The 26,295-nt window shown below is 42.7% G+C and overlaps 1 protein-coding gene across 2 annotated transcripts in view; it reads left to right on the top strand.

Annotated features, from left to right (window-relative positions):
* Positions 1-10,510: 10,510 nt before the first annotated feature.
* atp2c1 (ATPase secretory pathway Ca2+ transporting 1) overlaps positions 10,511-26,295 on the top strand; it is a 122,123-nt gene continuing 106,338 nt past the window's right edge. Inside the window, exon 1 of one of the 2 annotated variants that reach the window (XM_033048782.1) lies at positions 10,511-10,643. In XM_033048782.1, the coding sequence (XP_032904673.1) occupies positions 10,626-10,643 (18 nt within the window). In that variant the 5' untranslated portion in view covers positions 10,511-10,625. The remainder of the gene's footprint in view (positions 10,644-26,295) is intronic. The other variant, XM_033048773.1, reaches the window with a different exon arrangement.

Here is a 26,295-nt window from a genome sequence, read left to right as displayed (position 1 = left end):
TGACCTGTGAATGCCCTTAATGTTGTTTGAAAATATAGTTTGGAAATGCTAAAGCTGTGTTGCCTTTGGTTTGGAAATGCTAAAGCTGTGTTGCCTTTGGTTTGGAAATGCTAAAGCTGTGTTGCCTTTGGTTTGGAAATGCTAAAGCTGTGTTGCCTTTGGTTTGGAAATGCTAGAGCTGTATTGCCTTTGGTTTGGAAATGCTAAAGCTGTGTTGCCTTTGGTTTGGAAATGCTAAAGCTGTGTTGCCTAATTAAAGTTGCCTTGCCTAATTAAAGCTGCCTTGCCTAATTAAAGCTGCCTTGCCTAATTAAAGCTGCCTTGCCTAATTAAAGCTGCCTTGCCCATTTAAAGTTGCCTTGCCTTCTATATAATTAAAAGTCTAATTTTGACTACTTCCTGTTTGCGCTTTATATTGATTTTAGAAAATACGCTACCACGTACGGCTGTGATTTTTAGCCATTTTACTCAGAGTCCCCCTCCGCTCATCAGATGCCCAAGATTTTTCCCCATTGATGAAAAATAAGAGTTATTAGTGTTCAAAAAATGTTGAGATTCTCTCTCCTATCAGTCACACCATGAAGGCCATGCCCCTTCTGGTGGGAAGGTCTATAAAACCCAGAAGTGTGGGCGTGGCTCAGTCTCTGCAAGATGGAGGAGGGAGAGGTCACGACTTTAGTGGCCTTGCACCCTGCTTGAAATGGTAAGAAACCGCACTTGAATTTGGTGGCCTTACACCCTGTTTGAAATGGAATTTCAAGGAATAGCCGTGAGTCAACTGCCAGCCCACCAGCCATGAGTGAATATTTTTATTTTTGTTTCCACTTCACATTTTCTCTCTTCATCTTACACATTGATGGGGTCCATTTGTATCACCAGCTTTGCATAACTGCTGCCATCTGCCTTAATTTAATCGTGTGGTGCAAGAGGACAAGATGTCAACCTAACGGACCTGAGCTCCCTCCACTGTGACTTGGTAGATGAAATTGCTGCTGCCACATGGACAAAAATAAAGTGGGTGCCAAAACTAGCTTCACAACCCTATCCTTCCTGTACTCTTTCTGTCTTACACTCTCCATAACCTAATCCATGTCAATGACACCTAAAACACATACTTCAGTCCTCTGTATTTCCCACTGATCCTGCCAATTGATGCCTCAATTGTGACAGGACCAATGCTTGGCAGCTCCTTTCTTCCCTGCTGCTCCAGTAGCTGGCCTTTGCATTTTCTGCTGTTTCTATAATAATAATAATAATAATAATAAACTTTATTACGGACTCAAGGTCCAGACAAGGGGCAACATTACATTAAAAATGCATTGCATATCAAATATCATAAATACATATAAAATCTTGGTATATCACTTATAAAAACATCATAATTTATATATTTTTTAAACACAATACTTAAGTTAAAAATCCAGATTAAAAGATGATCAATGTCCTACAACGAGACAACGATACCAGTGTCTCCACAGCTGGGATTCGTAGCGTGTAGTGCTAACCCTTATGTTTGTCAAGGCCACAATAAGCACATTTTTAGAGTCATTTATCCTGCAAATGAATTTATACATGTGGTGTCTTAGGATAGCTTCTAAAGTACTGACTCCTGCAGCCACAAACACTACACCATCTAGGTTGCCTTAGCAGTGTTCTCATGGCATCGTTATATGCCACCTTTAGTCTCTGCATACTTGTCTTTAAATAGTTCGACCACAGGTGTGCAGTGTAGAGTGGTGTGCAGTATGCTCTAAATAGCGACTTCACCACATCTGCACACGCACCAAATTTACGCAAGAGGATATTCGCCTGTACATACAGCATGCGTCGTTGCCTATAAATATCCTCATCATCTGTCATTTGTTCTATGACTACTTTCATTCTATTTTCCTGTTAGCTTTCTTTCTGTGCATTGACTGTTCATTCATGCATTGATAAAGATTCAGACCTTATCTCTACAAGACATACTTTTCAGTCATTCTCATGACTTCCTCTAAGTTTCCTAATTTATGCTCCTCGTATTCTTTCATGAGTCTGGTTACTACCACATCACAGTCACTCAATTCCTTTTCCATAACTCTGCTTATGAACCTTCATTGCAATGATATTTAATTAGCCACATTACTTTCCTCTTGAAGATTTACAGATGGATCCAGCATCCACAATTTGGCATCTCATTGAGGGGTCATTTACTGGTGGTTTATTGGTACATTTTATGCCTAATACACAAGCCCTTTTTGTCATTTCCAATATCAGTGTTACAGAGTGGGCGAAACCTCATGTTCAAATGTCTCCACCTTTCAGGTTTCTACCTTTCCAACAGGGTTTGTATTACTACTGGATGATATTCTCTATTTTATTTTCTCTTTTCCTCTAAGTCACAAGCTTAGACTTGTGTACTCATGGCCATCTTCGTGGTGAATCCACCAATGAGCTGAGATGTTGTGCTGAGTGATTAGGTTATTCCTTCCTAACTCCTGTCTTTGGGATGATCATCTATCCTCTGATATTTTCTGGTGACCAACCAGAACATTCTTTCATATCTTCCCTGCCTTTGTGATTGAGATGCTGCTCTTTAAAGGCCAAACCCTCTGACCATTCAATTCAATTCAATTCAACTTTAATGTCATTGCACAAATACTGAGTATGGGTACAACGAAATGCAGTTTTGCGTCAGTCCGTAGTAGTAGTGCATATAGAAATTTAAAAAAAAAGAAGATACAGAATAATCAAAAATACAGAATAATTAAAAAATGGGCACGGAGGGACCGGAGAAATCTATCGGCGGGACTCCGAGTTCAGCAATGTGATGGTATAATTGTAGAAGCTGTTCCTCATCCTGCTGGTACGAGACCTGAGGCTCCTGTACCGTCTCCCTGATGGGAGGACGGCAAACAGTCCATGGTTGGGGTGGGAGGGGTCTTTAATGATCTTCCCAGCCCGTCTCAGACACCGTTTTCGGTGTAGGGCATCCATGGCAGGGAGCGGGGCACCGATGATGTGCTGCGCGGTTTTCACCACCCCTTGTAGTGCCTTCCTGTCTGCAACAGTGCAGCTGCTGTACCATACCGTGAAGCAGGTGGTCAGGTTGCTCTCGATGGTACAGCGGTAGAAGTTGGTCAGTATCTGGGGGGACAGGTGGGCTTTCTTGAGCCTCCTCAGGAAGTAAAGGCGCTGCTGTGCCTTTTTGATCAGCTTGGAGGTGTTGAGGGACCAGGACAGATCCTCCGAGATATGTACCCAGAGGAATTTGTAGCTGATAGGGTGGCTGCTTGTTCCTGGGCTATCGCTTCAATTACATTACTCACGTTGAAAATCTTGTTTGACCTGCCTGCAGAGCACTTATTTTTAGTACAGATTAATTCTACTTCAACTGTGTTACAGTATTTATCTTACAGTATGTCAGCTCACCTCAGTGACATTTCAATTGTTACAGATCCACATTTATTATACTCCATGTGAGGAAAAATAAATCATATGACTTTGCATTTCCTTTTGCACACACCATTTTTATTTAACTACTTACTTGTTTTAAGTCCATATATTGATCAATTTTTATCATCCGTCCATTGTCATTAAAGAAATGTAATTTTGCCTAAATATTTTGATGGGGAAGTTTGAATTTATTATCCAGATTTGGTAGAACCAGATTGTTACTCCTATGTTGAATTGTAAATCTTGTTGAGGGAGAAGGAAACAGTAACTGCAATGTCATACTATTTAAAGAGTCACAGAGCATAGAAACAGGGCCTTTTGCCCAAATCTCCATGCCGGCCAAGATGCCCCACACAAGCTTGTCCCACTTGCCTGTACCCCATATTCTTCTGAATCTTTCTTATCCATGTACCTGTCCAAATGTCTTTTAAATTTGAATGGTGTCAGTCAGATTAGGAAAAGGGGAGGCACAACGAGACCTGGGTGTGCTTGTACATGAGTCACTGAAAGTAAGCAGGTACAGCAGGCAGTGAAGAAAGCTAATGGCATGTTGACCTTCATTGTGAGCGGATTTGAATTTAGGAACAAGGAGGTCCGTACTGCAGCTGTACAGGGCCTGGTGAGACCGCACCTGTAGTATTGTTTGCAAATAAGGTCTCCTAATTTGAGGAAGGACATTCTTGCTATTGAGGGAGTGCAGTGTGGGTTCATCAGGTTAATTCCCAGGATGGTGGGACTGACATATGATGAAAGAATGGGTCGACTGGGCTTGTGTTCACTGGAATTTAAAGGATGAGAGGAGATCTTATTGAAAAATATACATTTCTTAAAGGATTGGACAGGCTAGATGCAGTAAAAATGTTCCCGATGTTGGGGGAGTCCAGAATCCGGGTCACAGTTTAAGAATAAGGGATAGGCCATTTAGGACTGAGATGGGGGAAAAACTTTTTCACCCAGAGAGTTCTGAATCTGTGGAATTCTCTGCCACAGAAGGTTGTGGAGGCCAATTCATTGGATGGTTTCAAGAGAGTTAGATTTAGCTCTCGGAGCTAAAGGAATCATGGGATATGGGGGGGAAAGCAGCAACGGGGTGCTGATTTTAGATGATCAGCCATGAATCGAAGAGCCGAATGGCTTACTCTTGCACCTGTTTTTCTGTTTCAATGTTTCTAAATGTTGTCCCTCAGGTTCCCATTATATCTTTCCCTTCTAATCTTAAACCTATTCCCTCTACGTGATTCCCTACTCTAGGAAAAATACTGCATTTACTCTATGTATTCCCCTCATGATTTTATTCACCTCTATAAGATCACCCCTCAGTCTCCTGTGATCCAAGGAATAAAGTCCCAGCCTGCTCAACCTCTCCCTATGACTCAGGCCCTCAAGTCCTTGCAACATCCACGGAAATCTTTTCTGAATTTCTTTCCAGTTAAATGGCATTTTCCCTATAACAGGGTGACTAAACCTGGAACAATATTCCATGTACAACCTCACCAGTATCCTGTATAACCTGTAAGATAAACTCCCCAGGGCCTGACTTCACTATGAAGGTTCATGTCCTGGTTTGATTTCCCAAAGTACAATACCTCTCACTTATCTGAAACCCATTTGCCATTCCTTGAGCCAGTGATCAAGATCTTGAAGTAATATAATTTATGTTTGTATCCTTTGGCTACATGAGTGATCCTCAGGGTTTTGTTGGTGAGGAACATGATTGTTGCATTAAGTGTGAAGGTGAAAGTGGTTAGACTCTTTCTTACTGAAGATGCTCCTTTGTGGTAGGTAACCTTTGTGCTTAATTTGTGGTAGGTAACCTTTCTGTCATTGGATCGGCCATTACTCAATGTTGCCCAGGTCTCAGTGAATATGTATCGATTGCTTCATATGCTGAGGAGTTCCAATGAATTTGAATATTCTGCAATCATCAGTGAGCATTCTCACTACTGACCAAATATGAGGTACGGCATTCCCGTCGGAGCGGCCCAGCTTGAGGGAGGAACGGCGCTCCCGTCGGGGCGGCCCAGCTCGAGGGAGGAACGGCACTCCCGTCGGGGCGGCCCAGCTCGAGGGAGGAACGGCGCTCCCGTGAGGGCGATCCGGCTTGGGGCTGGAACGGTGCTCCGGTGGCTGGGACAGCGTTCTGGTGGCGGTGACCTGAGTCCGGGGTTCAGCCGCGGGCCAGCGGCTGCGTCCGCTGGACTGGAGGGCGGCAGCTTCGACCACCCCGGGCCGCGGTGTTTGAGCCGGCCCGTTTGCGGGGTTCGGTGAGCCGCGGGACTGTTTGTACCATCGCCCGGTGGGGAATCGCCTCAGCGCAGAGGGAGAAGAGGAGGGAAGAGACTGCAGCCCTAAGATTTTTGCCTCCACCACAGTGAGGAGGTGCTTGGAGGACTCACTGTGGTGGATGTTAATTTGTGTTTATTGTTGTTTATTATTGTATTATTGTATGTATGACTGCAGGCACGAAATTTCGTTCAGACCGTAAGGTCTGAATGACAATAAAGGAAATTCTAATTCTAATTCTAATAATGAAATTAAGATTATGAATGAAGATAATTGGGCCAAGGCACTCTACTGAGTAACATCTGCAATAAGGTGCAAAAAACAGTGCTGGAAGAACGCGGCAGGTAAGGCAGCATCTGTGGAGGGAAATATACAGATGCTGTTTTAGGTGGAACCTTTCTTCAGAATCAAGATTCTATCATCTGCAGCCCTTGTGTCCCCTTCAGTCAGTTTTCAGGGTGGGATAACTGACGCCCAAAAACCTCCCCGTGAGATATGACTTAAACCATTGGAATATTTTCCTCCTGAAGTTGATTAACCTAAGCATTACCAATGCTCCTTGACTACACGTCTGTTCAAATGCTGTCCTGATGTCAAGGTCCCAAATCATATCTAGAAATCAATTTTGTAGTCCATATTTGAACCAAGCTGTGATATGTTCAAGGGATGAATGGTCCTGATACTCTAAAACTGGCATTAGAGAGCAGGTAATGCTGTGGAGTGGTACTGTTGGCACCTTGTATGTATGTCATATTTTTCACATTGGCAGGCAGATTAATCTACTTCAGAAGTGCAAACCTTAAGTAATGCAGCCAAGATGTTGTCTGGTACTATTAGCTTTTATTGTTTCAGAGCTCTCAGCCAATTCTTAATATAATATGCAGTGAACAAAATCGGCTGAAAGACATGCTGCGTTGATAGGGAGGACATCAGGAGCATGCTGAGAAAAATATGTATTCGGCTCTTCTGACAAACGCTTTCATTTTTCCTTTTCCAATATCACATTATGTATGCATTTACTCTGCAATGTTCCTGATGTTAACATTGTGACCATACTTCAAATTTGTTTTATTTGCCCAAACCTTTGCAATGAGCCAGTGTAAAATGCTGTGTGAAACTATGTTATTGTTTCAAACCCTTGGGATTGGGTTAAATAGCTTAATTAAACATGCTCACATTCATAATTTTTGGTCTTATGATCTGTGAAAGTTTTGATGGGCTCGTTAACACAACCCATGCTCAGGACCATTTCTGATACACTCTGTTGGTGTTCATCTGCCACTACTAATATACCTCAGGTCACAAAGTGCTAGAATAACTCAGCGGGTGAGGCAGCATCTCTGGAGCGCATGGATAGGTGACATTTTGGGTGCAGACTGAATGTAGGGGGAGGCGGAGAAGAAAGCTGGAAAAGGCGAGACCATGGCAGGTAATAGGTCGACATCGGCGAGGGCATTTTTTTTATAGGCAGAAGGTAAGAACAAAGGCCAGAGATAATAAAGGACAATCTGAGTCCGCCAAGGCCTACAGGATCTCCTGGTTGCTATCTATTTAAACTCCCCTTCCCACACTGACATTTCTGATGTGGGCCACATCCATTTCTTGAGTGAGGCCACACGCAAACTGGAGGAACAGCACCTCACATTGGGTAGCTTACAACCCAACAGTATGAACATCGAATTCTCCAATTTTAGGTATCCTCTCACAACCCTTCCCTCCCCTGTGCCCTCCCCTGTGCCCTCCCCCCCCCCCCCCCCCATTTCTCATCTTCACCCCTCCATTTCGTTTCTCCGCACCCTTGCTCCTCTCCTCTTTTCGACCGATTTAAACCAGCATCTGCAGTTCTTTCCTAAACATCTTCCCCTTTCCACCCTTCTCCCCCTTTCCCCTCCCCCTCCTCTACAATCTGACTGGACTTTCCCTCCCCCTCCTCTACAATCTGACCTGGACTTTCAGAAATCATTTGATAAGGTCCCACATAGGAGATTAATGGGCAAAATTAGGGCACATGGTATTGGGGGTAGAGTGCTGACATGGATAGAGAAGTGGTTGGCAGACAGGAAACAAAGAGTAGGGATTAACGGGTCCCTTTCAGAATGGCAGGCAGTGACTAGTGGGGTACCGTAAGGCTCGGTGCTGGGACGCAGCTATTTACAATATACATCAATGATTTAGATGAAGGGATTCAAAGTAACATTAGCAAATTTGCATTTGACACAAAGCTAGGTGGCAGTGTGAACTGTGAGGAGGATGCTATGAGAATGCAGGGTGACTTGGACAGGTTGGGGGAGTGGGCAGGTGCATGGCAGATTAAGTTTAATGCGGATAAATGTGAGGTTATCCACTTTGGTAGCAAAAACAGGAAGGCAGATTACTATTTAAATTGCGTCAAGTTGGGAAAAGGGGAAGTACAACGGGATCTGGAGGTCCTTGTACATCAGTCTATGAAAGTAAGCAAGGTACACAAAAATGCTGGAGAAAATCAGCGGGTGCAGCAGCATCTATGGAGCGAAGGAAATAGGCGACGTTTCGGGCCGAAACCCTTTTCAGACTGATGGGGGGTGGGGGGGGAGAAGGAAGGAAAAAGGGAGGAGGAGGAGCCCGAGGGCGGGGGGATGGGAGGAGACAGCTTGAGGGTTAAGGAAGGGGAGGAGGCACCAAGGGCTAGCAAAACTGGGAGAATTCAACGTTCATGCCATCCGGACGCAAGCAACCCAGGCGGAATATGAGGCGCGTTCCTCCAATTTCCGGTGTTGTTCCCTCTGGCAATGGAGGAGACCCAGGACAGAGAGGTCGGATTGGGAATGGGAGGGGTAGTTGAAGTCCTGAGCCACCGGGAGTTCAGGTAGGTTATTGCGGACTGAGCAGAGGTGTTCGGCGAAACGATCGCCCAACCTCCGCTTAGTCGCCCCGATGTAAATCTCCATGGGTCTCCTCCATTGCCAGAGTGAGCAACACCGGAAATTGGAGGAACAGCACCTCATATTCCGCCTGGGTTGCTTGCGTCCGGATGGCATGAACGTTGAATTCTCCCAGTTTTGCTAGCCCTTGCTGTCTCCTCACCTTCCTTAACTCTCGAGCTGTCTCCTCCCATCCCCCCGCCCTCGGGCTCCTCCTCCTCCCTTTTTCCTTCCTTCTCCCCCCCCACCCCCCATCAGTCTGAAGAAGGGTTTCGGCCCGAAACGTCGCCTATTTCCTTCGCTCCATAGATGCTGCTGCACCTGCTGAGTTTCTCCAGCATTTTTGTGTACCTTCGATCTTCCAGCATCTGCAGTTCCTTCTTGAACACTATGAAAGTAAGCATGCAGGTACAGCAGGCAGTGAAGAAAGCGAATGGCATGTTGGCCTTTATAACAAGAGAAATCAAATATAGGAGCAAAGAGGTCCTTCTGCAGTTGTACAGAGCCCTAGTGAGACCACACCTGGAGTATTGTGTGCAGTTTTGGTCCCCTAATTTGAGGAAGGACATTCGTGCTAGAAGGATGAGATGGCATCTCATTGAAACATATAAGATTGTTAAGGGTTTGGACACACTACAGGCAGGAAACATGTTCCCGATGTTGGGGGAGTCCAGAACCAGGGGCCAGTTTAAGAATAATGAGTAAGCCATTTAGAACGGAGATGAGGAAACACTTTTTCCTCACAGAGAGTGGTAAGTCTGTGGAATTCTCTGCCTCAGAGGGTGGTGGAGGCAGGTTCTCTGGATACTTTCAAGAGAGAGCTAGATAGGGCTCTTAAAGATAGCGGAGTCAGGGGATATGGGGAGAAGGTAGGAACGGGGTACTGATTGGGGATGATCAGCCATGATCACATTGAATGGCGGTGCTGGCTCGAATGGCCGAATGGCCTACTCCTGCACCTATTATCTATTGTTTATAGTAGTGTCTCGACCTGAAAGATCACCTGTCCATGTTCTCTAAAGATGCTGCCTGACCTGCTGAGTTATTCCAGCTCTTTGTGTCCATTTGTGTATTAACCAGCACGAGCAGTTCATTTCTACACTTCCAATATACTTACTGGTTCAGTTAATGATCAATAGGGTGATTTCACGAAAGGTCACTGGATCATAGATCCTCACCCACGTGACCGCAAAATCCAACTGGGGTACAAACGTCACTTCCGGCACATGATGCTGAAAACGCGAACTTTCAAACCCGTAGAAAACCGCGAAAACGGCCCGTTTTTGAGCTGTAAATAACTGCGAGTCGGGGTGACCGCGAGACACAGTTATCTTACTTTAGAGTCAAGAAGATAAAGAAAAACGAAGGTAAAGACAAGAGAGCGCTGAAGGGAAAATAACAGCGGAAGTTGTTGGCCGTGCAGATATAAAGATCGAAAATATCGGGAATTATCGCGTTTGCATTTCATCAAAACATCAATAATGCCTTAGTTTTGATGAAATGCAAACGCGATAAAACACCGATATTTTCGATCTTTATATCTGACTGGCAGTTATTTACAGCCCAAAAACCGGCCGTGTTCGCGGTTTAACGGGGTTTCAGCATCAATAACATGTACCGGAAGTGACGCTTGTACCCCAGTTGGATTTTGCGGTGACGTGAGTGAGGGTCTATGACCCAGTGACCTTTCGTGAAATCACCCTATACGACAAGATACATTTTTGACAAACTCATCTGGGGTAAACTTAGCTCAATGCGCTTCGAGTTGTTATAACCACAGTTGCTTCTGTTCACCGAGACAAACAGACTCCATCGCCACGACAGTTGAGGAGGACGCATGCGCGCTTGAAGCGCACCCCGCAGAGCTGGCGCATGCGCGGTGAGTGCCGGATGTGGAGCGCGGGGCCGGCGGCAGCTTCCTGTCAGTTGTCCGCTCTCGAATGTTTGCGAGTGGCGAGCGGGTTGACGGTTTGAATCGGATGGGAGCGCGAGGCGCGGCCGGCAACGATGCTGCGGTCTGCTGGCGTGAGTCACACACACACACACACACACGGCACCGGGCACCGGGCACCACGCACCGGGCACCACGCACCACGGCGGCGGCAGCAACAACACGACTGTAATATGAACTGTAATCGATGTACGCTGGGTTGCGTTAACCCAGAAAGTGTATTTAGTGAGTGCAGGAGATAATATCGACACGAATAGAGATCGTGCAGGGGATAATACCGACTAGAATAGAGCTCATAATCAATGGTTGCTGAGATGAATTGAGTGGGATAATGCAATAAAGAATGTTATAAATGTGTGCTATTGGGAGATGCCGCCTGTCCCGCTGAGTTACTCCAGCATTTTGTGTCAACCAGGTTAATGTGGATTGTAATCAATGTCAATTGGAACATATATGCATTAGTGGTTATTCAGGCATTGTCAAGGATTGAGCAATTTGTTGACATACTTTATACTGAGTAGGAATACATTGGTATTTAACTGGGAGGCAGGCAGTGACGAGGGTGCGACAGGGATTCGTATCTGAGCCCCAGTTGTTTGCAATATATTAATAATTTCGTTGAGGGAACTAAATGCAACAGTTCCAATTTTGTTTTGAAGGACTAGGGGTATGAATGTGAGCTGTGAGGAGGATGTAGAGGCATGTGATTTAGATAAAGTGATTGAGTGGGCAAATATATGGTGGATGCAAAACAGTGTGAGATTTAGAAATATTATCGGAATGGTAATTTCCTGGAAGAAGGAGTGGTGCAACTGGATTTGCAAGTTCCTGTACACCAGTTGTAGCAAGCATTAGGAAAGATAAGTTATATACTGACCACCTTAACTGCTTGCTACAGTTTTACAGAGTTTTGTTAAGACCCCATCTAGAATTTTATGTGCACTTTTGGTCTCGTTATCTGTGGAAGAAATGTAATGAAGTATTACTTGGCTAATTCCTGGGATGGTAGGATATGTTGTGGAAGAGAGGTTGGGCTGATAGGCATATTTACACTGAGGTTGTGAAGACGCAGTCTCAGAAACCTATACACTGATTGTATGCAGTAATGTAGACTAATATATAATACTGGAGAATTTAAGAAATATCTGCTGATTTGAGTGGAGCAGAATACTGCAGCCTAATATATATATATAAATAATAATATATTATATATATATAAAAGATACTGTATAAAATAACAAATAAATACTTGCTCGTGTGAATGGATTTATGAAAGTATGTATTGATTGAACTAAATGCCCGTTGACATGAGTGAACTTGTAGATTATATATTGCAACATATGCGGAGATTTAGACTAAATATCTGCAGGTGCGAGTAAACTGTGTTAAAATATATTACTATATAGTTGGAGATAGAATTTGGACACATTAAACTTTCTCCCAGCCTCGTGAACTTTGCAAAGTCCTTGTCTCAAAATGTGTGAGCTCCTATTAAATTGGAAGAATGATCCCACAGACTAGTCAAGCAACAGCCGGACTTAAGGTGTAGGAAGGAAATGCAGATGCTGGTTTACGCCAACGATAGACACTAAATGCTGGAGTAACTCAGCGGTACAGGCAGCATCTCTGGATAGAAGGAATGGGTGACGTTTTGGGTCGAGACTCTTCGTCAGTCTGAATCCAGGGATGCTGCCTGTCCTGCTGAGTTACGCCAGAACTTTGTGTTTAACAGCTTGACAGATGTTTAAAAATAATTATTTTGTTGGCCAACATGCCAGATGATTCCGCAATCTTGAATATGTAATTTTCCACTGATTGAAAAAGTTCCCAGCAATAGCACAGTGGCACACAAGTGAGAAGGAATACCCTGAAGTGCTGCAGTTCAATTCTATATCCAATAAATTTGTATTGTATTGCATCAGCAAGAAAGCTAACACCTAACATCCCTCGATTAATGGAACAGTCCTCCTCCATGTTGAACAGGACTTGAAGCAGTGAAAGGGCATGGAATGTCATTGGGTGGGAAACTTAACTAACATAAGCTTAATTCCTCACCATATTGAGACCATCAATGAGCTGTCCAGTGCTGAAGAACATATCTTCCAGAATGAGTTTGTGGTAGATAGTATATAAACTGTCATTGGAGATCCAATAGATTTATCCCATCTTTACCAATTTACCTGTGGCAATGGTATCTGTCAACGATAGCATTGATAGAAGTCAACACTGTTCAGTCCTTGTCTTTACATCAGTGATGTCCTGACTTTACATCACCCCCACCCCATTATCATGTGGAACAGATTTGTCAGATCAAAACTGGACATCCAGAAAGCAATGTCCACCATTATCGTGATCGAGAATTTGTGTTTATTGTGTGTTTTGTTTTTTATTATTGTATGTATGACTGCAGGCAATGAAATTTCGTTCAGACCGAAAGGTCTGAATGAAAAATAAAGGAATCTAATCTAATCTACCCGCAGCAGAAATATACACCATCCCAATCTGTAATCTCATCATTTGACATATCCCTTACTCTATCAAGGGATCAATCCTGATACATCTGAGGAGTACAAAAGGCCAGGCTGGGAGCAGCACCAGGCTTGCTGGTGGGTTGTCAGGCTAGTGAAGCTATCACACAGCCGGCACGGTGGTACAGCGGTAGAGTTGCTGCCTTACAACAACTGAGACCCAGGTTCGATCCTGACTACGGGTGCTGTCTGTACAGAGCTTGTCCATTTTCCCTGTGACTGGGTGGGTTTTCTCCAGGTGCTCCGGTTTCCTACCACACTCCAAAGACGTACAGGTTTGTTAGGTTGATTGGGTTGGTAAAATTGTAAATTGTTCCTACTGTGCGTAGGATAATGTTAGTGTGCGGGTATCGCTGGTCGGCGCGGACCCGGTGGGCCGAAGGGCCTGTTCCGTGCTGTATCTCTAAATTAAATTGAACTAGACTTTGTTAATGCAAAACAGCATGCATTGGGCAGTTAAGTGATCGCACAACCAATTCAATTCAATTCAATTCAACTTTAATGTCATTGCACAAATACAAGTATGGGTACAACGAAATGCAGTTTAGCGTCAGTCCGTAGTAGTAGTGCAATATAGAAATAAAAATACAGAATAATCAAACAATGTGGACGGAGGGACTGGAGAAATCTATTGGCAGGACTCCGAGTTCAGCAATGTGATGTTATTATTGTAGAAGCTGTTCCTCATCCTACTAGTACGAGACCTGAGACTCCTGTACCGCCTCCCTGATGGGAGGAGGGCGAACAGTCCATGGTTGGGGTGGGAGGGGTCTTTAATGATCTTCCCGGCCCGTCTCAGACACCGTTTTCGGTGTAGGGCATCCATGGCAGGGAGCGGGGCACCGATGATGTACTGCGCGGTTTTCACCACCCGTTGTAGTGCCTTCCTGTCCGCTACAGTGCAACTGCTGTACCATACCGGGAAGCAGGTTGTCAGGATGCTTTCGATGGTACAGCGGTAAAAGTTGGTCAGGATCTGGGGGGACAGGTGAGCTTTCTTGAGCCTCCTCAGGAAGTAAAGGCGCTGCTGCGCCTTTTTGATCAGCTTGGAGGTGTTGAGGGACCAGGACAGATCCTCCGAGATGTGTACCCCGAGGAATTTGGAGACGCGCTCCACCTCAGTCCCGTTTATGTGGATGGGGGTATGTCTGCCTCCTCTGTTCTTCCTGAAGTCGACAATAAATTCCTTCGTCTTCTTGGAGTTGAGGACGAGGTTATTGTTGGCACACCAGGCTGTCAGGTGCTGGACCTCATCCCTGTAGGCTGACTCGTCGTTGTCACTAATCAGTCCTACCACCGTGGTGTCGTCGGCAAATTTAATGATGGCGTTGGATCCATTCTTAGGGATGCAGTCATGGGTGAAGAGGGAGTAGAGGAGAGGGCTGAGCACACAGCCCTGTGGCACGCCGGTGTTCAGTGTTATAGTGGAGGTGGTGAGGTTGTTGACCCTAACAGACTGTGGTCTGTTGGTGAGGAAGTCCAGTATCCAATTGCAGAGGGAGGTGGAGATGCCAAGTCCGCTGAGTTTGGTGATCAAGCTGGCGGGAATGACAGTGTTAAAGGCAGAGCTGAAATCAATGAACAGCAACCTGATGTAGGAGTTGTTGTCCAGATGGGTCAGGGCAGAGTGTAGGGCCGCCGATATGGCGTCCTCTGTAGACCTGTTGGTCCGGTAGGCAAACTGATGGGGGTCCAGTGTGGGGGGGGGAGGCTGGCTTTGAGATGAGCCAAGATCAGCCGCTCAAAGCACTTTGCGATGAACCAATGGATCAGATCAAAGCTCGGATGATCTATTATAACCATATAACAATTACAGCACGGAAACAGGCCCTCTTGGCCCTTCTAGTCCGTGCCGAACACGTATTCTCCCCTAGTCCCATCTACCTGCACTCAGACCATAACCCTTCATTCTTTTCCCGTCCATATAACTATCCAATTTATTTTTAAATGATAAAATCGAACCTGACTATTGGTTATGAGAATGGGAACTGAACAACTAATTGAGGAGTAATCCAACTAAAGGATGTTGTTTCTGCACCACTTCCCTGTCCTCAAATACAAGGCTGATATATTTGCAGCTATGCTCTGAAAGAAATGTTGAAGAGATGGATGATCTATCTTGGCGTCCTTCCACGATCACCATGTTAGAGAAGCCCACCTTTAGCTAATTATGAAAGATTGCCCAGATTTGTTCACAAAAACAGGACATGCAATTTAATTATTTACTGCTCTATCAGTCTAGTCACAATCATTAGCAACATGAAGTGTGATTGGCAGTTTGCATAATATTTAAACCCATTTACAACATCCCGGCAAATGAAGAAGTGCAACATTTGGGCATGGCAAGTAAGATTCCTACCAAATAATAGTCAGATTATCTCCAATGAAGTTTATCCACTTACGTTCAATGGCATAATTGTCACTGTATGTTCAATGGCATAATTGTCAGCTGACCCATTCTCAAAACCTTTGGGCCACCATTGGCAATATACTAATCTGACCAACAAGGAAATACTGCAGCTGCAAGAGCAAATCATGATGATGAATGATTTGCTTCCCGATTGCCCAATACCTTCCCACTATCTGCAGGCCACAAATCAGCATTGTGATGGAAAACTCTGCACCTGCCTGGATGACTGCAACTCCAATGCCACTCAATAGTAACCACCTGGAATAAGGCAGACTGCCAGATTGTTACCCCATCAGCCCATACCCCATCACATTCATTCTCACCACACTGGTGCTCAGTGTTTAATTTGCAAAGTGCACTGCTGTTATTTGCGCAGGCTATTCTAACACCATCTTTGAAATTCACCCTCTACTACCAGGAGCTTCTGATAGATGGTAATAGTGCTATTTGATTGTTCTGCTCCAAATCACTTGCCATATTGACTTTGAAATATATCATTATTCCTTCATCATTTGTCTAAGTTATGGAATTTGCTTTCATACAACGTTCTTGGACGTGATCGAGAAGTTGGCTCAACGCCATCTTCTTGAGGACAATTCAGGATGGCCACTAAATACTAGTCTTTCCAGCTGTGTTTAGATTATTAACGATTTGTCATATAACATGTCTGCTGGCTTGATGAAATGAGGACTCGTATGTTTTAATTTATACCATGAATAAATTGAGATAATTCTGACATTTAGACCCCATCTGCAGGTGAGTTGAAGCTGGGGTTGAAATATGCTGTAATGTGCATCCACTACCTTAGGCAAACCATAGTTCATGTGAACAGTAATAATACTAAATATTACTAATAGTAAATTGTAGTCAATATGAATATTCATTGCTCTCTGCTCATGTTTAAAGGGGTTAATATGTACTGTAATTACATATTGCATAATTAAAAACATGGGTTTATGAGTTAAATTCTGCTAATGTTTCTGAACGTTAAGATATATATATATATATATATATATATATATATATATATATATTTCTGACAACAGTAAATAGTGCAAATAGTGTTTGAATGTGTAAACTGAAGTTGCTGTATGTTAACATATATACCTACAATTTAGGAGCAGAGTTGGCCACAACCCCTCAAGCCAACTCCACCGTTTAATAAAGGGTATGGCTAATATAATTTTGATTTTTCACTCCATTGCTTATCAAGAATATTTCTACATCTGCTTTAAAATGTCAAATGCTTTTTGAAATCTGATCTTACTGCCTCACACTTTTTCCATTCAGAGCACATTGTAGAAAAATGAATACATTGATCAAATATGATTTTCCTTTCACTGAACTATGTTGACTTGGCATGGTTTTGCTCATTGCCTCACAATTACACCGTTAACAAAGCTTCTTAAGAGCTGTCATCAGGAAAAAAAAAACGATATCTGACTGGCATGCTGTTTTCTGCTTTCTGTCTCTCCACTTTGAATAAAAATGTGACATTGCTACTTTCTAATCTGATGGAACTTTCCTGAATCTTCAGCATTTTGGAAAATTATAAACAATGTATCAACTGTCTCACCAGACACTCATATTAAGCCTCTGGGCTGAAGTGCACCAGGACCTTCAGACTTGTTGATCTGCAGCTTCGATAGTTTGCAGGGATAAGTTGTAATGCACACCTACTAACTTGAATAGCGTGCAGTGAGGTCTGAAACACACTTATCACTGGCTGGCAGATGTCGATGCATCTGACCTCCCTCTCTACTGTTGAACTTCCAGGGAAGGAACTCAAAAATGTTCTGTTCTGAGGGGCTTTTGGTCCAGCCCTCAGAAAAGCTGTTGAAAGATATGCAAGGGGTTGTTGATCTTCCTTTGTAAAAGCTAAGTGGTTTATTTTGTTTCATTTGAATTTAGTTCATTTATTTTCTGGTAAGTTGAGGTGTTGTTAAGTGAGCATAAAAAAAGTTTAATTATTTATATCTGAACCTTTTAAATGTCCCAGCTGTATAGATTGTATAACAGATTATGTTAATCCAAACTCTCATAATATGTATCTGGTGATTTAAGATGAACTATTTTTCTTATATTTTCTGTGACTTATATGTATCAAACTATACCTAATTAATATGTAACATACCTGGTTACAAAACAATCTATGGATTATATGTAGCAGCTAATGTTAAGTGATGACATTTGTGAAATTTGGCTGTTAAAATTAGAGCATCTGTACACAATCAAAATTGCTAATGCAACTCAATTTGTACGAATTATGTATTTGATGAGTTGAAAGTAATATTTTATATATAGCAGCTAATGTTAGTCAAAATCATACATGATGTACACCATAGCTGGTAGTGGGAGTTCTATCTACTTAATATAAATGTCAATTAGAGTCCATTTCTACATAAAGATAGACACAAAATGCTGGAGTAATTCAATAGGTCAGACATCTCTGGAGAAATTGGACAGGTGATGTTTTGGGTTGGGCCCTTCTTTGGACTGATTGTAGTCGGGATGGTGGGGGAAAAAATTGGAGGCGAAGAGAAAATCAGGACAAATGAGAGCTGACAACAGATGACAGACAAACAAGTTCCCTGACAGGGTGACTGTTGACTAGAGGGAGGGGAGAGGGAGGTGTTTTTAAAGGAGTGACCTGAAATTGGAGAATTCAACTTTCATACTGTTGTGTTGTGAACTATCCAAGCGAAATACGAGATTTTTAGGATGGGTAAATCTATTTGATAATGTGAGTACATTCATTTGTATAGATACAATGCCCTCCATAATGTTTGGGACGAAGACCCATCATTTATTTATTTGCCTCTGTACTCCATAATTTGATATTTGTAATTTAAAAAATCACATGTGGTTAAAGTGCACATTGTCCTAAAGGGTATTTTTATACATTTTGGTTTCACCATGTAGAAATTACAGCTGTGTTTATACATAGTCCTTCCCATTTCAGGGCACCATAATGTTTAGGACACATAGCTTCACAGGCCTTTGTAATTGCTCAGGTGTGTTTAAATGCCTCCTCAATGCAGGTATAAGAGAGCTCTCAGCAGCTGGTCTTTCCTCCAGTCTTTCCATCACCTTTGCAAATGTTTATGGCTGTTTATCAACATAAGGACCAAAGTTATGCCAATGAAAGTCAAATAAGCCATTAGGAGACGAGAATAAAACTGTTAGAGACATCATCCAAACCTTAGGCTTACCAAGATCAACTGTTTGGAACATCATTAAGAAGAAAAAGAGCACTGGTGAGCGTACTAATCGCAAAGGGACCGGGAGGTTAAGGAAGACCTCCACAGTCGATGACAGAAGAATTCTCCCCATAATAAAGAAAAATCCCCAAACACCTGTCCGACTGATCAGAAACGCTCTTCAGGAGTCATTCAATGACCACTGTCCACAGAAGACTTCATGAACAGAAATACAGAGGCCACACTACAAGATGCAAACCACTGGTTAGCTGCAAAAATAGGATGGCCAGGTTATAGTTTGTCAAGAAGCCCTTAACAGGGCAACCACAGTTCCGGTAAAAGGTCTTGTGGACAGATGGGACAAAGATGAACTTGTATCAGAGTGATGGCAAGAGCAAAGTATGGAGGAGAGAAGGAGCTGCCCAAGATCCAAAGCATACCACCTCATCTTTGAAACACAGTGGTGGGGGTGTTATGGCCTGGGCATGTATGGCTTTTGAAGGTACTGGCTCACTTATCTTCATGGATGATACAACTGCTGATGGTAGTAGCATAATGAATTCTGAAGTGTATAGACACAACCTATCTGCTCAATTTCAAACAAACGCCTCAAAACTCATTGGCCGGCAGTTCATTCTACAGCAAGACAATGATCCCAAACATAATGCTAAAGCAACAAAGGAGTTTTTCAAAGCTACAAAATGGTCAATTCTTGAGTGGCCAAGTCAATCATGTAATCTAAACCCAATTGAGCATGCCTTTTATATGCTGAAGAGAAAACTGAAGGGGGCCAGCCCCCAAATCAAGCATAAGCTAATGATGGCTGCAATACGGGCCTGGCAGAGCATCACCAGAGAAGACACCCAGCAACTGGTGATGTCCATGAATCGCAGACTTCAGTCATTGCATGCAAAGGATATGCAACAAAATACTAAACATGACTACTTTCATTTACATGACACTGATGTGTCCCAAACATTATGGTGCCCTGAAATGTGGGGACTATGTATAAACACTGCTGTAATTTCTACATGGTGAAACCAAAATGTGTGAAAATGGCCTTTATTGCACTTTAACTGCATGTGATTTAAAAAAAATAATTTAATTACAAATTTCAAATTGTGGAGTACAGAGGTGAATAAACAAATGAAGGGTCTTTGTGCCAAACATTACCAAATCATCTTTGTAGTATATTAACTCAAAACATAATAATGGTGCTACCTTAGATTGTGGTGAAGCCAAATTGGAGTTGACCTGTTTGAAAGAGGTGTAAATAGAGGGTGATTGAGTAAGTGCTGAAACATTGATGCAATGTATTTTTTGTATTTTTAAATTTATTTTTCATAATTTTGGTGTTCAATATTTTTGAACAGTTCATTTGCTCTTCATTTGTGTTTTTGAGCACTTTCAAATAAAAAACAACTTAGTTGTCAGGAATTGATATTTTATGTTAGATTTTTCAGAACAAATTAAGATTTAAAGTATTATTATTGGGTGTCTTGCAGAATAAATATTTCCCACCAGTCTCTGGAACACAACCTGTGATGGTTTGGAGCATGAAGGCAGCAAGTTCTTAATCAAAATTAGTTTTTTTCTATGTTAAAAGCAGTATAATTTGAAATATGTTTGCGGTATGCCCAATTGCTTTCATTATCCTCAAAGCAGACCAATACTTCACAAAAATGCTTGTATAAAAAAAGCTCTATCTAGATACAATTTGAAGTTGTTACTTTTTTATTTAATGTATTTCTAGTCTGCAAGCAAAGTAATAATGAATGGGTTTGAATTCATGAATGAATTCATGAATGAATTCACATGCAAATCAGCAAAAAATCTTCATTAAATGTTCCAAGTTATTTCCCTTCTGTTGGACTGTATATTTTATGTAAACAGACAACTTTTACCTCAAGGCAATAAAGGATAATGAGAATTTAAGTAAGAAGGATGCCAGAATATATTGGCATCCTTTCAAAAAGTTAATTTTAGCTGTTTAGTTTCTCAGATTTGTTTGTGTTATTTAGTGTTCTTATTTATTGAGGTACAAAGACTCGTCAAAGATGGATGGAGTGTGATTTGAGTCGTCATGTAGTGGTACAATTAGGACCGAGTGAATCCTATCTTTATCCACCATAAAGCGTATTTGCAATTTTAACCAAGTGATGCACCCTCTAGGAACATAATCTAGATTTCACAGGTTGAGAACATGTGGCTTATTGTGTATGTATCAATTTAAAAAACTGTTATCCATCCTAATCCATATCCCCAGCTGTTGATGAGTCGCCAGGCATGTTACTCTGCTAATAGTGCAAGTGAAAGTATACTTTTACTGTTTTTTTAAACTCTCCTTTTCAGCTGTGAGATTCCAGAAACCACCCAACCTCCTTCCTCCAACATCATCCTTTATGATTAAAAGCTTATTTTCAGTTTGCCTCTAATGCTTTCCCAGTTTCTCCAGCCCATGTGTGCCATTCAAAGATAAATAAGTCCTTCCTGTCTGCTTGGATATGTCCTCTGCTCCCCAATTGATCCTGCATGCTTTTTCTTTAACGTGATGACGTGAACCATATACTTAATAGTGTTTCATGTAATTGTAGCATAACTTACCTTAATAGACAATAGGTGCAGGAGTAGGCCGTTCAGCCCTTCGAGCCAGCATCGGCATTCAATGTAATCATGGCTGATCATCCCCAATCAGTACCCCGTTCCTGCCTTCTCCCCATATCCCCTGACTCCGCTATTTTTAAGAGCCCTATCTAGCTCTCTCTTGAAAGCACCAGAGAACCTGCCTCTACCGCACACAATACTCCAGGTGTGGTCTTACTAGGGCTCTGCACAACTGCAGGACCTCTTTGCTCCTATATTCGATTCCTCTTGTTATAAAGGCCAACATGCCATTTGCTTTAGAATAGGTTCTTTATTGTCATTATAACATGTAAACATGTACAACGAAATTAAAAATGCCAACCAGTCAGTGCACCATTCACACATTATCTAAAAGCTAACGATACATAAAAGAGAAATATCTGAAATAAACAACTAAAATAAATAACATGAAAAAAAACAAGCATAAACACACAACCATACATTCTTCTGTCGATTGCACAATCCCTTTGGTATGTAGCGCACCTGCGCTCATTTGGTGGCTATATTAAGTGTAGTTATTGCTGTGGGATAAAAACTGTTTTTGAGTCTGTTTGTCCTTGTCCTCATTGATCTGTACCGTCTGCCTGACGGCAACAGTTCAAACAGGGAGTGTCCGGGCTGGGAAATGTCCTTTATAATGTTCTGGGATTTCTTGAGACAGTGGGAACTGTGTAGGTCCTCCAAGGTGAGGAGAGGGCAGCCGACAATCTTCTGGGCGTTGTCAATAGCCCTCTGGAGCTCTTTCCTCTTAGCTGCTGTGCAGCTGGTGTACCACACGCATACACAGTATGTTAGGATGCTCTCTATGGAGCACCGATAAAAGGACAGCAGCAGTCTCTGGGTGATGTTGTTCTTCCTGAGCACCCTCAGGAAGTGCAGTCTCTGCTGGACCTTTTTCAGCAGCGCAGAGGTGCTCACGCTCCATGTCAGGTCCTCCTCAATGTGGATTCCCAGGAAGCGGAAATCCGCCACCCTCTCCACTTTCTTCACTGCCTGCTGTACCTGCTTACTTTCATAGACTGATGTACAAGGACCCCCAGATCCCGTTGTACTTCCCCTTTTCCCAACTTGATGCCATTTAGATAGTAATCTGCCTTCCTGTTTTTGCTACCAAAGTGGATAACCTCACATTTATCTGTATTAAACTTTATCTGCCATGCATCTGCCCACTCCCCCAACCTGTCCAAGTCACCCTGCATTCTCATAGCATCCTCCTCACAGTTCACACTGCCATCCAGCTTTGTGCCATCTGCAAATCTGCTAATGTTACTTTGAATCCCTTCATCCAAATCATTGATGTATATTGTAAATAGCTGCGGTCCCAGCACCGAGCCTTACGGTACCCCACTAGTCACTGCCTGCCATTCTGAAAGGGACCCGTTAATCCCTACTCCTTGTTTCCTGTCTGCCAACCACTTCTCTATCCATGTCAGCACTCTACCCCCAATACCATGTGCCCTAATTTTGCCCTCTAATCTCCTATGTGGGTCCTTATCCCTTCTGATATTCTATTGTATGGCTCATAAAGGATGATTTGCTACCTTAATCTCATTCATCTATTCTGCTAGCATGGATTTGTAGGCATGACTCGAAGATCTCTCCATTCCAATTTACTTTATTCAAGCACTCATTGTGTTTTTCTTTGCCTTGTTACCCTCTCTAAATGGATTTCACGTATAATTCAGTTAACCACTTTAAAGCCTACCTGACCAGTTTCCCGATATTAGACAGAGGTTCAGGCTCAGGAACAGTTGCCTCCTCTCTGTTATCAGGCTTCTGAATGGTCCTTCCATAAACTAGGGTGCAGTCCAATTCACTCTACCCCATTGTGGACACTGGACTTTGTCTGTGGAACTGATACGGTATTTGCTGAGACCTATTTTCTGCACTGCGTATCTTCCGCTTTGCCCCATCCTTTGTACTTGAATTTGGCTTGTGTTATTTGTTCTGATTGTTTAAAAGTGTAAAACAAAAAGCTTTTCACTCGGTAGCTTGGTACACTGGACAATATTAGAAACATAGAAACATAGAAAATAGGTGCAGGAGTAGGCCATTCGGCCCTTCGAGCCTGCACCGCCATTCAATATGATCATGGCTGATCATCCAACTCAGTATCCTGTACCTGCCTTCTCTCCATACCCCCTGATCCCTTTAGCCACAAGGGCCACATCTAACTCCCTCTTAAATATAGCCAATGAACTGGCCTCAACTACCTTCTGCAGTAGAGAATTCCACAGATTCACCACTCTCTGTGTGAAAAAAGTTTTCCTCATCTCGGTCCTAAAAGATTTCCCCTTTATCCTTAAACTGTGACCCCTTGTTCTGGACTTCCCCGACATCGGGAACAATCTTCCTGCATCTAGCCTGTCCAACCCCTTAAGAATTTTGTATGTTTCTATAAGATCCCCCCTCAATCTTCTAAATTCTAGCGAGTACAAACCGAGTCTATCCAGTCTTTCTTCATTTGAAAGTCCTGACATCCCAGGAATCAGTCTGGTGAACCTTCTCTGTACTCCCTCTATGGCAAGAATGTCTTTCCTCAGATTAGGAGACCAAAACTGTACGCAATACTCCAGGTGTGGTCTCACCAAGACCCTGTACAACTGCAGTAGAACCTCCCTGCTCCTATACTCAAATCCTTTTGCTATGAATATTAAACCTAACCTGTACCATTCTGCAGCTATTTTTCCATCAACAAATTAGTATCAATTACACAGGTCAGAAATCCGACTATCATCAAGACTTCACTAAAATGCACTTCTTCCAAATTTTACTTTCTGCTATTTGCCTCTGCCTCAATCCTGAACAGTATCTTCTCTGTACTTTCTAGTATTTATTGACTAGCATGAATATTGTTGTGTAAGAGCTAATTTATTGTGGTCCATGGCCATTCCATCAAGCACACCGGATGAGCAAAGTCCTTCATTTTCTTTTCACGAACTACAGGAGCCTGTGGGGGACCTGATTTGAGATGTACAATATTATTAGGAAGGAAAAGAAAGGGTAGATCATGAAAAACTTTCCCCATAGCTGAGCTGTGTATAACCAGTGGAAATTGGTTTAGGGCAGACTTGTAGAAGAACATTGTTTTAGGAGATGATCATATACATCCTTCCTTCAACACACCATCTGGTAACCATCTATATTAATCCCCTTTTCCAAACTTGATCTGTAGCCTATGTCTTTGTAAAATCATGTGGTTACACAAGATACTGCAGCATTTGGATGAGTTCAGCACTTTGTTTTGACTCAATGGTTGTCTGGTTATTTCTTAAATGTTGAGAGGCTGCCTTCACCACAAGTTTAGAAGGAAGAATTCTTCTGAGGAAACATTTTTGTCACCAGACCCTACTTACTCTTGCCAATTTCCAAAACTCATTTGTAGATGCATCGCAGCTAGGCATGGCAAATGCTCTGCCCAAGACCGCGTGAGGTTGTAGAGAGTTGTGAACGTAGCCCAGTCCATTACACAAATCGGCCTCCCCACCCACCCCCATCAACTCTTATCTCTTCACACTGCTAACATGATCAAAGACCACTCACACCCCATTCATTCTCTCTTCTGCCCTCTTCCTGTCGGGCAGAAGCTACAAAAGCTTGGAAGTATGTGCCATGAGATTGAAAAACGGCTGCTTCCCTCCTGTTATCTGCCTCTTGAATAGAGCTTTCATATTCCAGGAATACATTTCAATTGACCTCGATGCAGCCGTTGCATTTTTACCTGCACTCTCTCTGTAGCTCTGTAGATTACACTTTATTTCTCTGATATACTACTTGATCTACTCGTATATGATCTCACTGGATAGCATGCAGAACAACGTTTTTCACGCTATCTTGGTACATGACAATAATAAACCAATACCAGAGGGCGGTTGGAAACTTGACGGCATTGCCTGAAGGGGTGGTGGTGTCACAGTCTCAACATTTATGCATTTGATGTTCCAAAGAATAGAAGGTTGTGGGCTAACTGATAGAAAATAGGACTAACACACATGAGTACCATGTTGGTGATCTGAATGGCCTGTTTCTGTATTGTATGTTGTTTAAAATAATGGTCTGCCACCAGCCTGCTATGTTACAAAATACTGCCTCAACAATAGAGAAATAACTGACCCCATGTTGCTCTCTCTCCTTCCCATCCACCCCTGGTCCTCCTTTGTGTAGAAAGGAACAGCAGATGCTGGTTCGACCTGCAACATCACTCATTCCTTTTCTCCAGTGATGTGGTCTGACCCGCTGAGTTACTCCACCTTTTTGTGTCTATCTTGGTCCTCCTGCGTTTGCTCCATTTTCAATACCTCCCTTCCTAGTTTCTTCCACACGCCAACACAGGATCCGCTCCATAAATGGTTCCTCTGGCCATCATCGCCCATTATTTAGAAACACGGAACTGCAGATTCTAGTTCACATAAAAAAGGCACAGAGTGCCTGACTAACTCAGCAGATCAGGCAGCATTCCCAGAGGACATGGATAGATGATGTTTTGGAATAGAACCGATGGGTTGTCTAATGAGTAAAGGCTGAACAGGCCGGGCTTTTATCTGTTCAGATGATTGGGAGCAGACTTGATTGAAATATGATTGAAATATAAGACGTTGAAGGATGCTTAGGATGTGATGATTGTGTGGATGTGAATTGTGTTTTCTTTTATGGGAGAATTTAAAACAAATGGTCACTGTTTGATTTTTAAAATCGGTGGAGTGATTTTTTTCCCCACTAGGCTGAACCTTTGGACATGGGTAATAGGGTCATTATCTGAGTTTTTTAATGCAGATGTAGATTAATCTTTTGAAATGTAGTGAAAGGGTTACTGAGAGTGTATCAGATCGCAGAGTTGAGTTTGCAAATTAAATCAGTCGTGATCTTATCAACTGGCAGAACAAGGTTGAGACTGAGTTGCTGACTCCTGCTCCTAATTGGTATGTTCGAAAACTGTCATGTGAGA

This window comes from Amblyraja radiata, chromosome 2 (assembly GCF_010909765.2).
Source record: "Amblyraja radiata isolate CabotCenter1 chromosome 2, sAmbRad1.1.pri, whole genome shotgun sequence".
In the NCBI taxonomy this organism is placed as follows: domain Eukaryota; kingdom Metazoa; phylum Chordata; class Chondrichthyes; order Rajiformes; family Rajidae; genus Amblyraja; species Amblyraja radiata.
The sequence above is the reverse complement of the archived record's forward strand: the minus strand, read 5'-3'. Positions and strand labels throughout refer to the sequence as shown.